This window comes from Tachypleus tridentatus, chromosome 3 (genome assembly GCF_004210375.1).
Source record: "Tachypleus tridentatus isolate NWPU-2018 chromosome 3, ASM421037v1, whole genome shotgun sequence".
Taxonomy (NCBI): Eukaryota; Metazoa; Arthropoda; class Merostomata; order Xiphosura; family Limulidae; genus Tachypleus; species Tachypleus tridentatus.
The window spans coordinates 21953701-21967447 of record NC_134827.1 but is presented as its reverse complement, the minus strand read 5'-3'; the positions used below and the strand labels follow the sequence as shown (position 1 = coordinate 21967447).

At 33.4% G+C, this 13747-nt stretch overlaps 1 protein-coding gene across 1 annotated transcript in view; it reads left to right on the top strand.

Moving 5' to 3' along the window:
- Positions 1 to 2488, top strand: part of LOC143246514 (corticotropin-releasing factor receptor 2-like) — a 70943-nt gene extending 68455 nt beyond the window's left edge. Inside the window, exons 10-11 of the mRNA XM_076493339.1 lie at positions 10 to 51; positions 1934 to 2488. Of these exons, the coding sequence (XP_076349454.1) occupies positions 10 to 51; positions 1934 to 2155 (264 nt within the window). The 3' untranslated portion in view covers positions 2156 to 2488. The remainder of the gene's footprint in view (positions 1 to 9; positions 52 to 1933) is intronic.
- The last annotated feature ends 11259 nt before the right edge of the window (positions 2489 to 13747 follow it).

The following is a 13747-nucleotide window of genomic DNA, read 5'->3' as shown; positions in this document are numbered from 1 at the left end:
CGACCTTAGGGGATTTTTCTTGCAGTGTTATACTGTTTTATGAACACAGAGGTAAGTTCACATTTCTTATTTACGTCTTTCCGTCTCTAACTTAGTAGTGGAATACGAAACTTGTTTGCTGCCAAAATAAATTATGGAAAGATTTGTCGGTCTACAAACGTTCGGAAACAAAAGGAAAAAAAGATTTAACTTAAAAGCTCAAAACATTATCCTGGAAATTTTAAATAGAAAGTATGTAGTTTTATTATTTTGGATTTTTAATGCCATAGCTCTGATTTAGACATTGACACAAGACTGTCGAGCTATAGGTACAACTTTTGTATATTGAACATGTTATCTAACCAATCCAGAATCTAATGTAGTGTTAACAGCATTAAAGATTGATATAAATTTAAAGACGTTTTGCTCTGCTTTTAGGAATATCTTTTATTCTTGACACATACATAGATATATACATATAATTAAATATATAAAATGTCGGCATAATTCAGTTTCTCTAGCTATTTTTGTGATTTTGATTCAATTCTTGAATTTTCTCATGATAAGGCTTTTCTTTGCTATAAAATTTAAAACACTCCATTAAAACCATGTTATATATTATTTACTTTATATTACCAAAGATATTGAAGTAACATTTCTTCTAGTATTAGGTCTATCTCAATTGACTTCGCGTGTGAAACCCATGCCACTTAGAATTTATTAAGATTAAAAGGAGCCATAACCACCTAACTGGATTGTAGATGCTATAATAAAAGAAACTAATTTACTGTCAATGACAAATTATTATTGAATGTAGCTTTCATGATGTGAATGTTCAAGGCACACGGAAACATGTTAAGAGATGGAAGACCAGTGCGCATAGCTAAAGTAGAATATAAGCTCAATTACCCAGAAGCCATTTCTTCTCGGTCCGTTAAAATATGTTGTGGAACGAATAGATACAACCATCATTAAATATATTACCCATAACATTTATGAGATTTCAAGACTACAGCTGAACACATCGATTGTAGGAAGTCAGCCCTATGCTGCTGCATTTAACGAATGGGTTATGGTCCGTAAAATAATAAAATGGCTAGTTAGCTTAAACAACCGGTTTGTAAACTTACTGGAAAACTTACACGAACTTTTGTTATGTATCTGAAAGCTAAAATAAGTGTAATTCTTCCAAGGTACGTTTTTACAGAATTTCAGTAAATATTTTTTTAACAAAATCAATAAATGTTAATCTAATACGGTGTCAAAATCTTGGGTCAGTAACGACAAATATTTCGAGAAATTTCAATAAATTCTAGTTTGCTAAAAACTAACGCTACAAACTTTATTTTGAGACTTGTTAGATTTTTATTATTTGAAATATTTATTATTGTATCTAGGAGCTGAAAGCGAAATTGATTTTCTTAGATGTCTGCTGTTATTCGAGTTTAAAAACAATAATTCAAGTGATTTGAAAACAAGTCTGCTTAACGAAATATTTCCAATGTGTATATTATAAGATTTTACACTTCAGATTAATACATTATCTTATGGCCTGTCAAAACGTTTCTTCCAAATTATATCATCTTACACGAGAAACGAATAACCATCATAGTTATTATATAAAGAAAAAAAATGTAAGGAACCTTAAATAAATATTCAGGTAGCGATAAAAATTATTGATTCTAGACTTGAATCCAATTTTCTATTATTTTTGTTTCAAACTCTTTTTTTTTGTCTCTCTAAAACAAAAACAAAAATTAAATAGGCTACTTTTGAGAGAATGTTTCAGTAGAATTAGCTCAAAAGGAATTATCAGAACTCACTACAAGATGTAAACCCTAAACTACTTGAAAGAACAGGGTGTTGAAACGCTTTTCCCGTCTAAATAAATTTCTTACATTGCTTAAGGTTTGTTTTTATAGTAGTTTATTTGTGCTTGGTTTTTGTTCTACAGGTACAAACTGCTCTGAGAAATGCCTATCTTCGCGCTGCTGTTCGAAGAAATGCTACTACCAACACAAGAGATCGAGGCTTCTCGAATACTTCCGCAACGTATTACGACTGCTCAACAACTTGCAGCCCGCGCCACAAGAGGGCCTCGGCTAAATCTGTTCATATTCATTTGACTGACTTAACAAATTCAAAATTTATTGGAAAACAGTCTTGTCGCGTGTGACGGTCTTTCTTTTCTCGTTTCCCTCCATTATTTTCTGATTATTGTCACATATTTGAAATACTAGTCAGTTGTCGTTGCGAAACACAAAATGTGAATATTATTTGTCGAGATATTTCTTCTCTGCTTTAGGTATGCATATCAATAAAGGTTTGTCCTAACTTTTAACGACTAGAGCGATTAACTTTATATAAAACTAAAGACTGTAATCAAAATCTCATATTATTAACTCTGAAAGAAAGTGAGAATTGAATAACTTCTAGTTGAAACATAACTCAAGCACATGTTTACCATTTCGTGCTATTTTAGTTAAGTATAGCTTCATTGTTAACGCATTACGCCAAATGCTATATTGAAATAAATTGAATTTATTTATACAGTATTTAATTATCTAAATCAAAGAACAACTGCATCAATTTTTCAAATTATTTTCTTTTGTCCTCTGCTATTTCCAATGTTTATTAAATTTAGTTTCAATACGAAACCATTGAAATATTAGAGTAATATTGGTTTGCTAGATTATCATAGAAGTAGAGAATTTAGTGGTACACTGAAAGTTCTTTAACTTTGATTCCCATAAGCTAAAGATATTTAGTACTTATGAATGGGATTGGTTGTTATTAAGCGACAACTATGTAGTAGTAGTCTGGTCTCTGCTCATCATGGGTATCGAAACTGTGAAATATTATTATTATTAATGTTTTTAAATTAGGGTTTCTTACACTTCGTTTACACGAACTAGACAAACCGAGCAGTTATAATGTTTTTAGCAGTTTCTCTTCCATTAGTCTCTTTGTTTCTTCCGTCGTTGAATTATGAGCGACTACGTCAGCAAACAAAATACATTAACAAACATGAAGAAGCGTCGCGCGTTCGATTCCTCGTCACACCAAACATTGACTATCGGATGCCAAAAAAATAATCTAACATTTGTTAAATTGCAACTCGAACAATTTCACACCATTATTTTGCCATAATATATTTATGAATATATATATAATGATAATATTAAATCAAATATGATATAAGCACGATATACAGGTAAGACATGGTCAGGTGGTTAAAGCACATGACTCGTAATCTGAGGGTTGCGGGTCCGAATCCCTGTAGCACCAAACATGCTCGCCCTTTCAGCCGTGAGGGCGTTATAATTTTTCGGTCAATCCTATTATACGTTAGTGGAAGAGTAGCCCAAAAGTTGGCAGCGGTTGGTAATGGTTATCTTCCCTCTAGTCTTACGCTACTAAGATATGGACGGTTAACACAAATAGTCCTCGTGCAGCTTTGTGCGAAATTCGAAAACCCAACCAGATCATGGAAAATCTCTTCAAGCATGTGAGTTGTTTGTTTGTTTTTTTCTACTGTGCTCTTTTATTACCTCATGCTCGAAGACTATCTTTACTAAACAATAATTTTCATGGTACAGCAGATGGCCCAAATGGTATCTTAACCTCAAATATTTACCCACAAAACGTAGCTCACCTTTACAGTCCTCTAGTGGGTCAGGGCTCGTTCATTAAATTACAACATTAAATCTGGGTTTCGAATTCACATGGAAAACAGAACACACACATCCCATTGTGTAGATTAGCTTTTAAACATACAGACTTTTACTTCCTTTGTCTACTATCACTCCCAGCTCACCACCCAGTGGGTCAGTGTTAAGTTTGAAGGACTACACTGCTTAAACCTGGACTTCAATACCCGTAGTGGGTACAGTACAGATAACCCAGTGTGTATACATACATACATATTTATATATATTTATTTAAACTAAACCAAATTTTATATATGTATTTGAGCCAAACTAGTTTATTACAAAACTATCAAATTTATTAGGAAGGACCATTTCGCCGCCATAAACAACATACTAACTTTTCGTGAGGTTATAACATCTAATGTAGTTGCTGGAAAATATTTGTCAGGCCTTGCTGGATCGAGCAGGGCAGTTTGTACAGAGAACTGCTCTTACATAAAACAGATAGGTGTTTCATCTATATCTCTACCTATTTCTGTAAGAGCTAGGTGTCAGTGTGGTGAGTATACATAACAACAGCTATGCTACTTGGTCTGATATCCTCATTGTAACTTGGTGAAGTTCTTTTGTGTTGGATGCATTGCCCAATATCTTCTGTTATCTATGTTTACCCTGGATTGAGTGTCTGAAATAACATTGAAAATATTCATCAACATGTTTTAAATTCTGTGAAAGGTAAGATATAATTATCACGCAATGGCCCGGATGAGGCTCCTCGGCGGAGCTGTTGGCGACTTCTGCTTTTCAGTCACAAAGGTTTAAGCCGCGGACCACTTAAGCCGCGGTTAAGCAGGTTGACCCCCCAAATACCGCGGCTTAACGGCGCTCCACTGTATTAGTAAACTAAAGCAAATACGAATAGACGCGGGTATGACGGGATTGTGATAACACTTACCTATATTAGTCAATTAAAGCGAATACAAATAGACGCAGGTCTGATGGGATTGTGATAACACTTATTTATATTAGTGAATTAATGTTCAGAAGAATAGATGTAAGTCTGATGGGATTGGGATAGTAATTATCTGTACTGGTCAGTTAAGGTACCGAAATTCTGATGAGATTGCATCAGTATCGGTGAATTGAAGCACATAAGAATACACGTAGTATTGATATGATTGTGACAGTATTAGTATTTGTATTGAAACTATATTTTCCATTAAGATATTTTTCAATATTTTTATTATATTGCAAGGAAAACTGTCGTATTTGTTTGGACATTATTGTTTCTTTGTTCTAAGAACGCTAAGTAAAGTGTATTTCACTTACAGTTAATGTTACTATGTCTCTGTCACATTTTAATGTTTAGTGATGCTATGTCTCTGTCACTTTTTAATGTTTAGTAAGTGTGAGCTACATACTTGTTACTATTTGAAAATAATTTATTAAGTTAAGATGCAAACTGTTTCAAAATAAAATTAAAATGTGAATAATTTGAAGGTTGTGATTTTTGTTTTGTTTTAAGGAGATACAACGCTAAAATCCGGGGTTCGACTCCCTGGGATTGGTACAGTAGATAGTCAAATGTGGCTTTACTCTAAAACAGACAAACGAGCAAAGGATCTAATTTTTTTATTTAACGTTTATTTAATTCGGTTTCAGTTATTTGTTTATAGTACAGAAATAGTATAATAAAAATGACGACTTATAGCTATTTCTAATACACTATTTAATACGGATTATAACTATTATTAAAGGTGAGCGTAGTCACGATAAGTATTTTTAAGGAAAGGAAACTTGTTAAAATACGGACATTTACTTTATGATACTTGACTGTCCCATTCATCAAACGAACATTCAGTTTCGCTATGGCAGTATAAAACAATTACTAATTCTTATAATGATTATATAAAATAGACATACAAACAAGCTACAATCTTTCTATCTCAGAGGCTATATATTTCTGTTAAATTACATATAATTCATTTTTTATTACATTGGCAGTAATATCTTCGAGCTATTTTTTATTTTAATTTTCTAATCCATTCTATTATTAAACCTAAACGTTTTAAATGGGATTAACCTTATCCCTTATGCTAAAAAATGTTGCAGTAGTGTTTTGGATTTCGTGCAAAGCTACACAAGGGCTATCTGCACTAGCTGTCCCCCTCATTTCGCAGTGAAAAACTAGAGGAAAGGCAGCTGGTCTTCATCACCCACCGCCAATTTTTTGGTTACTCTTTTACCAACAAATAGTGGGATTGACCGTCACATTATAACACCTCCACGGCTGAAAGGGCGAGCATGTTTGGTGCGACGGGGATTGGAACCCGCGACCCTCGGATTATGAGTCGAATGTCTTAACCCACCTGGCCATGCCCGGGCCATCAGTGATTGATATTTGTTCAGTTTCTGAAAATATTTATTATCAATACTCGTCTTTTTCGAAGAAGTCTTGCATCAAATTGGGTGAGCTAACATTTCAATACCATTGAGCGAAATCAATAAATTTTTGCAATTTGCTTTATGAGCGATTATGATACGTGTGTGTTTGTTTGTCCTTTTCTCTATTATAGAGTCAAACCAGAGTTGTGATACAAAAGAAGAAATGTAAGATTATTTGATGAAATTCACTTTTACGTAGCATGACTTCACTCATTACAAAACAGCGATATTGTACTCAATAAATACTTTTTATATCGAACACTAACTAGAGGTATGTTCCTTAAAGAAAAGGAAAAACCTCGAATTAATTATATTTTTCCTTTTATATCTCAAAGACCAGATTTTTGAACCTCTATGTTTGCATACACTTTACTGGAACGCTTTGAATTACATTATTGTGGAGTTGTTGTCGATAACAATAAAAAAAAATCCACAAACGTTTTAGCACAATAGATGAAATAAACTCAATATACGAATAAATCAATACTGACTCGGATGGATGCAGGAATGACGTCAGAGATGAAATAATATTTAAAATATAGTTGTTCAGAATAGAATAAAACAAAATAATAGTCCAGTAAAACGTACTTAGATAAGAAAACTGATTGACTCTCTTAGAAAGTCGGTCTGAGATATTGAACGGAAGCATTCATTCGAAACATGTTGGTTTATGTGATATGAGGATTATCAAGAAATCGATATCAAAAAGTGGATCTGTAATAAAATGGATTAAGGGTATTCTGCGAGTAGGTTGTTCCTGTGGTAAAGCTCTGGATTTTAAAGCTGACGAGTTGAATTTTGATCCGTACAAGATCACAAAGTATTCTAAACAGTTAAAATTCTAAATGCGTTACGAAAGGGACTGTCTCTCCATAAGCGGGGATGGCGGGTATTAGGGTGATACCACGGTGGTCTTCCATTTGGTTAGTAGTTCAAAATTAGAAACAGTAGCAAAATAGTCATAGTAATGTTGACATAAATACAAAAATACAAATATAATGTAGGATGTAGTCAGTGGTACAATAAAAAATCAGTGCGACTTAAAAACAAGTAGGTGGAATGTACCTATATACATATATAACTCTTTTAACATAAGTACCTATGTTATTTAAATACGTACGGTGGAAATTATGTACCACTTAAAACCACATATGGTTTTGCTGGGCATTTTAAGCACGGCTTCTTTCATGTTTAGCGTATGAAGAAGGAAAGGCAAGAATATATATATATATATATATATATACACAGTAATTCGACAACTATGGCCGTGCATGGCCAAAGTGTGTTAAGGCGTTCGACTCCTAATCTGAGAGTCGCAGGTTCGAATCCCAGTCGCACCAAACATGCTCGCCTTTACGCTCGGTGGGGGCGTTATAATATGACGGTCAATCCCACCATTCGTTGATAAAAGAGTAGCCCAAGAGTTGTCGGTGGGTGGTGATTACTAGCTGTCTTCCTTCTAGTCTTACACTGCTAAATTAGCAGATAGCCCTCGAGTAGCTTTGCGTGAAATTCACAATAACTAAATAACTAAAAATAATTCGACAACTATTAGAAGGTGGGTGGGAGAAAAGATTTTGAAAAAGTGATATAACTTGAGGATGGTTAAATGAAAACTAAAGAAGTGGTATTAGTGATTGAAAAATAAATTCAATATCATGATGAATTAACAGATGTGTTTCTTTAAAAAATAATTAAATTACTTTCTAGTTGATATAATCCTTACACTACTCAAAAAAAAAAAGGAAATAGTAGATAAACAAATGGTATTATCTAATGAAAATAATATGTAAACCAGATTACAATAGTTAACCCAACCACGATGTTTGAGTACTAAATGTTTGTAAGTTTTAAAAATAATACTTTTACAATAATATCTTAAATGTTGACCCTGACATAACAGTTATTCGACATTTCAAAGAATGTAACTTTCATTTCGTTCGGATGTTGGCACAGCATCAAATTCAAGCAGCTAATGTTATGTATATGTTATATAGAACATGAATAACATTCTGAAAAAAAGCATTGACGAGACATATTTAACAAACTACCCTGAAAATACCACGCAAAATAAAGAAACCTAAATCACTGGAACAATCCTGTATATGTATATATAAATATAAATATTCCTTTAATACAAGTCTTTGTATTACATTTAACTTAGTACTTGAATACAACTTTAGAATAATAAATAGCTATTTTTCATCTCTGGAATACAAATTAAAGATATCTTGTTTGTCTAGCATGGTCAAGTGGTTAACGTGCTTGACTCTTAAAATGAGGTTCGAATCCCCGTCACACCACATATGTTCGCCCTTTCAGCTGTGGGGGCGTTGTATAGCCAAGGTTAATCCCATTAGTCTTTTTTAAAATAATAGCTCAAGAGTTGGTGACGATGACTAGCTGCCTTCCCTCTAGTCTTACGCTACTAAATTAGAGACGGCTAGGGCAGATAGTCCTCGTGTAGCTTTGTGCGAAATTCGAAACAAACAGTAAACATATCTTAAGAAAATTATATAACAAACCCACTCCGCCAGGAAACATTTGCAAAATACAGTGTAGTAATTTCTCAGCCTTTTACACTGGTGAAACAGGACGTAACTTGAACGTTAAATAAAAAAAAACACAAAAAACTAAAACCTAATGTGACATCTATGAAAACATGAACAGAATGCTCCTGTACATGAACCTGACATTAACAGAAGAAAAAAATAGGGAATTTAGTTAATGACATTAAACAATATTCAAAAACACACATAAAATTTTATGTTTGCCTTTGACCTTTATTTCCTCAGATATACCTAGCCTTACCCTAATTTTTCACCCAACATCTTTCAGATTCATTGTTTTTGTAATCTATAATTATATACTTTGTCAATTTACTACGAATAGCATACACAATAACGATTCTATAATGCAAATACATCCTTATATTACTGAATGTGGACTTAGATAAAAAAAAGTATTTATCATTAAAACTTGTGTACTTGAGAATGAACGTACGAGCGAGTTATACGTCTTATAACTTTAATGAATGTGGTTGTACATGTTTTCTCAAAACAATCACATCTGCTGTGTTCATTGAGGGGAATTCTTTTTGTGATAAAAAGATTTATTGTTATAAAAACTGTATCTTTTAACGACTCAAACTTTATTCAGTTATTTCTGGTTTGACCTTCAACTGTTACTTTAATTTCACGATTGTTTTGTAGTCGTTAACACTAAACTGCCCCTGGAGACTTATAACTCTAAAAGACAGGTTTAGATATCAATGGTAGGCACAGCACACGTAGTTCACTGTGTTGCTTTGTGTTTAAGTACAAACATACAGTACCATACCACTCCTGAAAGTTCACTTTTGAAGATACGCAAAACGTTTATTGTTTGTATCCATTAGTTATTCGTGAAAATATTGATATGCAAGTCATTATAATCTCATACAGAGAATAACAGCTGGATTAAACGGACTTTTAAAAATAGATGGAATTAAAATGTAACGATCAATATTGTTACAATAATCTTGTGAACATCGATTGCTAAATTTCGACAAGGTATTCTTAAACAGTTTGAGGAAACACCAGATGTTGAAAATATACAAGGAAAATAATCGCATACAAGTAACAAATGTTAAGTTTCATTTGGGAGTTGGTTTTTAAAGTTTATATGTTATTCAGTTCAGTTCTAAATCAGTTTTTGATTAAGCCTTTATTAAAGCTTTGTATCTGATCCTATAAAACAATTGTTATGTTGTTACTCTATTGTGACATTTGCATTGCTATCCAAGTCTTTGCGTACCCTCATACATAAAGTGATTATTGGACTGTCCAACTTTCGGTTTTTATACAACATTTCGTTATTGTATCATCTGTTTTTCAACTTTGAAAGAATGTTTTCTCTTCAATAGTGCACTATAGTCGTTATAAACACGGAGTGCTATTTATAGAATTGAAAACTGAAAGTAAAAAATAATAAAAATGATATTTTTGAGTTGATGTAAAAGGTACATCCATGCGTGATGTTTGTGGTCAGTCTTCTGCTTCGGGTAGCAATATATATAATATCATTAAGAGATATGTTGGAGTGAGAAATCCTTAAAGATAACTGAATTTTCCACGTATATCAGCACTTTTCAGTGAAACGTTAAGGAAATGGAAGAAAGACAATCAGCTAAATTGTAGGATTGTTCACTGAAGGAGAATACAAAGGAAGAGAAGCGCATGCCTTGTTTATTTTTGTTAAGTCATATAACCCGGAGTTGCTTGCACATAAAACAAATGAACAGTTTATCATTATTTTATTACTTAAATTTTGGTGTTGTCTAAGAGGCCTTTAAGAGGTTGTTTTTTCAAGTTACTTATAAGCAAAACATTACAAAAATTATTAATAATTTAATTTTGTGATTTTTCAATGTTTTCTTGGGATCTTTGAATATTTTTCTTATTCTATTTATCTCATTCTTTCAAAGAGATCGTAGAATGATTTATTTTACCAAATTATTTCGCAGTTACAGGCTCAATTTTTAGTCGTATTAGTTTCGTGATTAGTGAATACTGTCCAATTGCTTTTATGCTTTAATTGCTTTAAAACGTTTCGGTGATTTTTTGACGCATTCTCAACTTAGGCTATCTTACACCGTTTCACAGCAAACAAGAAGTCGTTGTAAAGTTTTGTTTTGCACTAAATATGAATATTTGTAGTTTCCACATTTGCTATAATACATGAAAATTATATAGGTACCATAGAAAATGTTATTTTGGATGATAAAACGATTTTCTGAGGGTCTCTTTACTCATTGGAACTTTATTTCACTACATTATCTTCACAGGTTAAGATGTTATTCTTGTTAAAAAACATTTTCAATTTAACTCAATTCCAAAAATAATTTTGCTTCGTTACATCTGTTTTCTGTGTAATTTTGAAATTTCTACCTTTCATCCGCACAATTTTATTGATAGAAAAGATTTGGCTGAGAAATTACTTAAAAGAGCAGCGCCATCTGATGTGATGTAAATACTACTTCAAACCAAGTTTCCTGAGGTACAAGTTTAAATCACAAATTACTAGTAGTTAACACAGTAATACAACAACAACAATGGATGACTGTATGAAGGGATAGTTGCTACCAATTTAAAATTTATGATTCTTTTTTTAAGTTTTCAGCTTTTTCACGTCTTACGCAATATGTTAACAATAAGAATTTAACTTTCTGCGTCTGTATCTGTAGGTAAGTACTATATAAAAAACATTTCGTAATAGATTTACAAACTGAAAGCAGTTTGGCCTTTAAGAAAAGCACAAAATATATCATTTGGAGTGCAATATTTTTATTTTTTAATATTTACGAAACTCAATGTTCATGTACTTTCATTTCAATGTTAACACAACAGATTTTGCAATTCCTGGAGAAAGTTATTCAAAGAGTTATTGGAGCGTAGGCGTCCTAACTTTGAACTGACAGTTTTTATGTCAAAGCCATATTAGGTAATCTGCTGTGTCCACCAAGTGGAATCGAACCCCTGATTTTAGCATTGTAAATCTGTTGACTTACCGCTGCCTCTGACCCGGCATGGCCAAGCGTGTTAAGGCGTGCGACTCGTAATCTGAGGGTCGCGGGTTTGCATCCCCGTCGCGCCAAACATGCTTGCCCTTTCAGCTGTGGGGGCGTTATAATGTTACGGTCAATCCCACTATTCGTTGGTAAAAGAGTAGCCCAAGAGTGGGCGGTGGGTGGTGATGACTGGCTGCCTTCCTTCTAGTCTCCCACTGCTAAATGTGGGACGGCTAGCATCACAAATAGCCCTCGAGTAGCTTTGTGCGAAATTCAAAAACAAACAAACAAATACCACTCCCCCATGGGGGGACTTGAAATGATAGATTAGATGGAAAACAGCTGGTCAAAAGTATCCACTGGAAACTCTCAGGTTACTATTGTTAGTCCGAACTATAGGATTTCTCCACCACACCTTGGGTGTAGTCACGGTCTCACAGTACACAGAGTGACTCTGCGGCAACGGATCGCAAAGGCCTTAAGCCTTCGAACTAACAGTCCAAACATACTAACAAGTAGGCGATACTCCGTCCTTCTACGTTAATACGGAGAAAAATCGAAGTTAATGAATAATGAAAGTAATTACTGAATCATTCAGGAAACCACTTTATCAATCAATTTTAGAAAGCATTCATTACGTTGTTGTCTTTAGTCATGGTTTCGTCTTTAAAACAGGGTTAGTGAGGTAATGCAATTTGTATTATTCACTGACAGCAGATGAGGCTCACGCATCATATGCATATGTATATATTTTGTAGCAGTAACAATATATAGTTTTATAATATAGAACAGTGGTTCTTAACCTGGGGGTCGTGATCCCCTGGGGAATCGTTTGAAGTTTCTCGGGGGGAGGTCACGGATGGTTTGGGAATTATTGGGGAAATCACGGAGCAGTTTATAGTTTTTGTGGCAAGTGCCTGTAACTGCCTCCTAATGAGAAACACGCTGAAGTGCGGTAGTTGAACCGCATCGAGATGCTTGTTGTGCAACCACCTGTCTAATTTTGAGTAACAATTTTCATATATTACAACTTTTTGAATTGCCTAAATTTTTTTAACTATATATTAAAAATTAAACTTAAAATTTAATTATCAAAGTTTCCATCGTATTTAGTAAATTTTCTCATTGTATATATATATATATATATATATATATATATATATATATCAACCCTCACACTGAGTGAATAATTAGGTTTTGTATGATGTTCAGTAATTCCATGGATTTTGCATTTGTTTAACACTTGTAGCATTTCTCAAGGTCATTTATTTGTAACATTTTCAATAAATTAGGACCTTTATATAGTTTTGTTTTATTCTACCTTTACGCAAAGTTCACCATTACAAAAATTATTATACGGGCTACGGTAATACCCTGGAGAGTCTCAGGGGGTAAGACGATGAAAAAGGTTAAGAACCATTGATATAGAATGTAGCAAGAAGATAGCTTAGCCCTAAAACTTAAAACATAAAAGTTGGAATGAAATACAGTAACTTTTAAAATAAATTGAAATTTTAACGCAATATTGCATTTCAACGAAAATTAGTTACATTAATGTAATTTCACAATATTTTATAAGCAGCTTTAATATTTGTAAGTTATACTGTTATATTTAAATCAATTTTGCTACTCGATTCAATCGTAATTCATTCACTGCTGGATTGTTCGATGACAATAAAATCACACAAAAAATGCGGATACAAATTAACCGATAAGATAGATTCAAAAACAGGTGAACATAAAACATAAATCATTATTCATATTTATATAGTCCCACAGGGTGTAACCCTTGTTTTACTTTTAAAAAATCGGAAGTTTGTTTGAATTTCGCACAAAGCGATACGAGGAGTATTTGTCGTCCCTATTTTAGTAGTGTAAAGCTAGAGGAAAGGCAGCTACTCGTCACCACCCACCGCCAACTCTTGGGCTACTCTTTTACCAACTAATAGTGGTATTGACCGCACATTATAACGTCTCAACTGTTGAAAGGGCGAGCATATTTGGTGTGACAGGGATTCGAACTCGCGACCCTCGGATTACGAGTCGAGTGCCTTAACCGCCTGGCCATGCCGGGCCCACAGAGACTTAAAGTTAAGTGTCGTAGCCACCTGGCAAAATTAGAAAA